The sequence below is a fragment of the Lepisosteus oculatus genome, chromosome 21 (assembly GCF_040954835.1).
Source record: "Lepisosteus oculatus isolate fLepOcu1 chromosome 21, fLepOcu1.hap2, whole genome shotgun sequence".
In the NCBI taxonomy this organism is placed as follows: Eukaryota; Metazoa; Chordata; class Actinopteri; order Semionotiformes; family Lepisosteidae; genus Lepisosteus; species Lepisosteus oculatus.
The window spans coordinates 887,557-889,869 of record NC_090716.1 but is presented as its reverse complement, the minus strand read 5'-3'; the positions used below and the strand labels follow the sequence as shown (position 1 = coordinate 889,869).

At 58.5% G+C, this 2,313-nt stretch overlaps 1 protein-coding gene across 1 annotated transcript in view; it reads right to left on the bottom strand.

Moving 5' to 3' along the window:
- Window positions 1-361: 361 nt before the first annotated feature.
- cd151 (CD151 molecule) overlaps window positions 362-2,313 on the bottom strand; it is a 22,733-nt gene continuing 20,781 nt past the window's right edge. Inside the window, exons 6-8 of the mRNA XM_069181607.1 lie at window positions 1,862-2,020; window positions 1,697-1,783; window positions 362-1,614 (exon numbers count right to left, since the gene is read on the bottom strand). Of these exons, the coding sequence (XP_069037708.1) occupies window positions 1,555-1,614; window positions 1,697-1,783; window positions 1,862-2,020 (306 nt within the window). The 3' untranslated portion in view covers window positions 362-1,554. The remainder of the gene's footprint in view (window positions 1,615-1,696; window positions 1,784-1,861; window positions 2,021-2,313) is intronic.

Genomic DNA, 2,313 nt, shown 5'->3' with positions numbered 1-2,313 from the left:
GAGTGGAGTGCCCAGAAAAGCGCTATATAAGTGTAAGGAATTATTAATTATGATTATTATTAATACACTGACCAAGTTTAGTAATATTACTGTAGAGTAATACAGGAGGTAACCATTAACTAGATTATTAAACAAGTAACAGGTTTATTCCTGTAGATGACACCTGAAGAAGGCTCCACGGCCGAAACGTTGTGTTCTCTTTCTTCTTTTTTTCAGCATGGAATAAACCTATTACTTGTTCCTTTGCAACCTACACATGCTGACGCAGCTACCCACCTGAAGTACTAGATTATTAAACTACTCTTAACTCCCCTTTCCTCCCGCGCAGTGCTGCTGGAGAAACGCAAGCTCTCGCACGCGCTGGTGTTTGTGTTTTATTGTCTTTGTGAGTCAGATACACATCACACAGCTCCGGGGAGAGCGCCGCCCTGCTGGAGGCCCTGCCTTCCCGGAGCACATAAAAATAAAAGTTACAATTATATAATAATAACAGATTTTGCAATATAAAAGCAACGACCACTTCATTTTTTCCTCTTTAAAAAAGTATAGAAGGCGTGAGTGGCTCTGAGCAGCCACCCCTGGGTGGGGTGGTTCAGGAAGGGATCTGGAGAAGATCTGGAGGGGATCTGGAGAGCCTGTGTCTCCTGCTGTCCAGCCCAGGGCCGGTGTGGATCTGGAGAGGATCTGGAGGGGATCTGGAGAACCTGTGTCTCCTGCTGTCCAGCTCAGGGCCGGTGTGGATCTGGAGGGGATCGGGAGGGGATCTGGAGAACCTGTGTCTCCTGCTGTCCAGCCCAGGGCCGGTGTGGATCTGGAGGGGATCGGGAGGGGATCTGGAGAACCTGTGTCTCCTGCTGTCCAGCCCAGGGCCGGTGTGGATCTGGAGGGGATCGGGAGGGGATCTGGAGAACCTGTGTCTCCTGCTGTCCAGCCCAGGGCCGGTGTGGATCTGGAGAGGATCGGGAGGGGATCTGGAGAACCTGTGTCTCCTGCTGTCCAGCCCAGGGCCGGTGTGGATCTGGAGGGGATCGGGAGGGGATCTGGAGAACCTGTGTCTCCTGCTGTCCAGCCCAGGGCCGGTGTGGATCTGGAGAGGATCGGGAGGGGATCTGGAGAACCTGTGTCTCCTGCTGTCCAGCTCAGGGCCGGTGTGGATCTGGAGGGGATCGGGAGGGGATCTGGAGAACCTGTGTCTCCTGCTGTCCAGCCCAGGGCCGGTGTGGATCTGGAGAGGATCGGGAGGGGATCTGGAGAACCTGTGTCTCCTGCTGTCCAGCTCAGGGCCGGTGTGGATCTGGAGGGGATCGGGAGGGGATCTGGAGAACCTGTGTCTCCTGCTGTCCAGCCCAGGGCCGGTGTGGATCTGGAGGGGATCGGGAGGGGATCTGGAGTAGCTGTGTCTCCTGCTGTCCAGCCCAGGGCCGGTGTGGATCGGGAGTGGAGGAGGAGGAAGATGAAGGAGCAGAGGGGTGCAGACAGAGTGGCAGGCGGCTATGCTACTCAGAATCGGACTCTAGTGGCAGCTCCTGGAGAGTGGGGTCCCCCCCCGCACCCTCAGTACGGCTCGGCCTTCAGGCTGCGGTACAGGCAGCAGGTGAACACCATCCCCACGACCTGGGAGAGAGAGAGGAATCGGGGTCACAGAGAGCTGCGCCCCGCGCACACACGGGCGCCCCAGGGTCTCGCGGCCCCTCACCTGCACACAGGCGATGCCGATGCCCACGGCTCCGATGATCCGCAGGTGGTCCAGAATGAACTTCTCCAGCTTGGAGATGCAGCCGCCCTGGCAGAGAGAGGGTCAGGGTCAGGGGTCAGGGGTCAGGGGTCAGGGCTGACTGGGGCGCTGAGGCGGGGGTCTCACCTCGACCAGGTAGATGTTGGAGGGGTGGTTCCGTTTCCCGCAGAGCGGTGTGACGGTCTTGCAGCAGCTGTCCGGCACCACGCGGCCCTCGGAGTCCGAGGAACGGATCCACCTGCTGTCCTGCCAGTCGCTGGACCTGTTACTGCCACAGCACTTGAACTGGACAGAGAGAGAGAGAGAGAGGTCACAGCTTACACACCCACGTCCTGCACCCACGCCCTGCACACACACGCCCTGCACACACACGCCCTGCACACACACGCCCTGCACACACACGCCCTGCACACACACTCTGCACACACGCCCTGCACACACACGCCCTGCACACACGCCCTGCACACACACGCCCTGCACACACACGCCCTGCACACACACGCCCTGCACACACACACTCTGCACACACACTCTGCACACACGCCCTGCACACACACGCCCTGCACACACACTCTGCA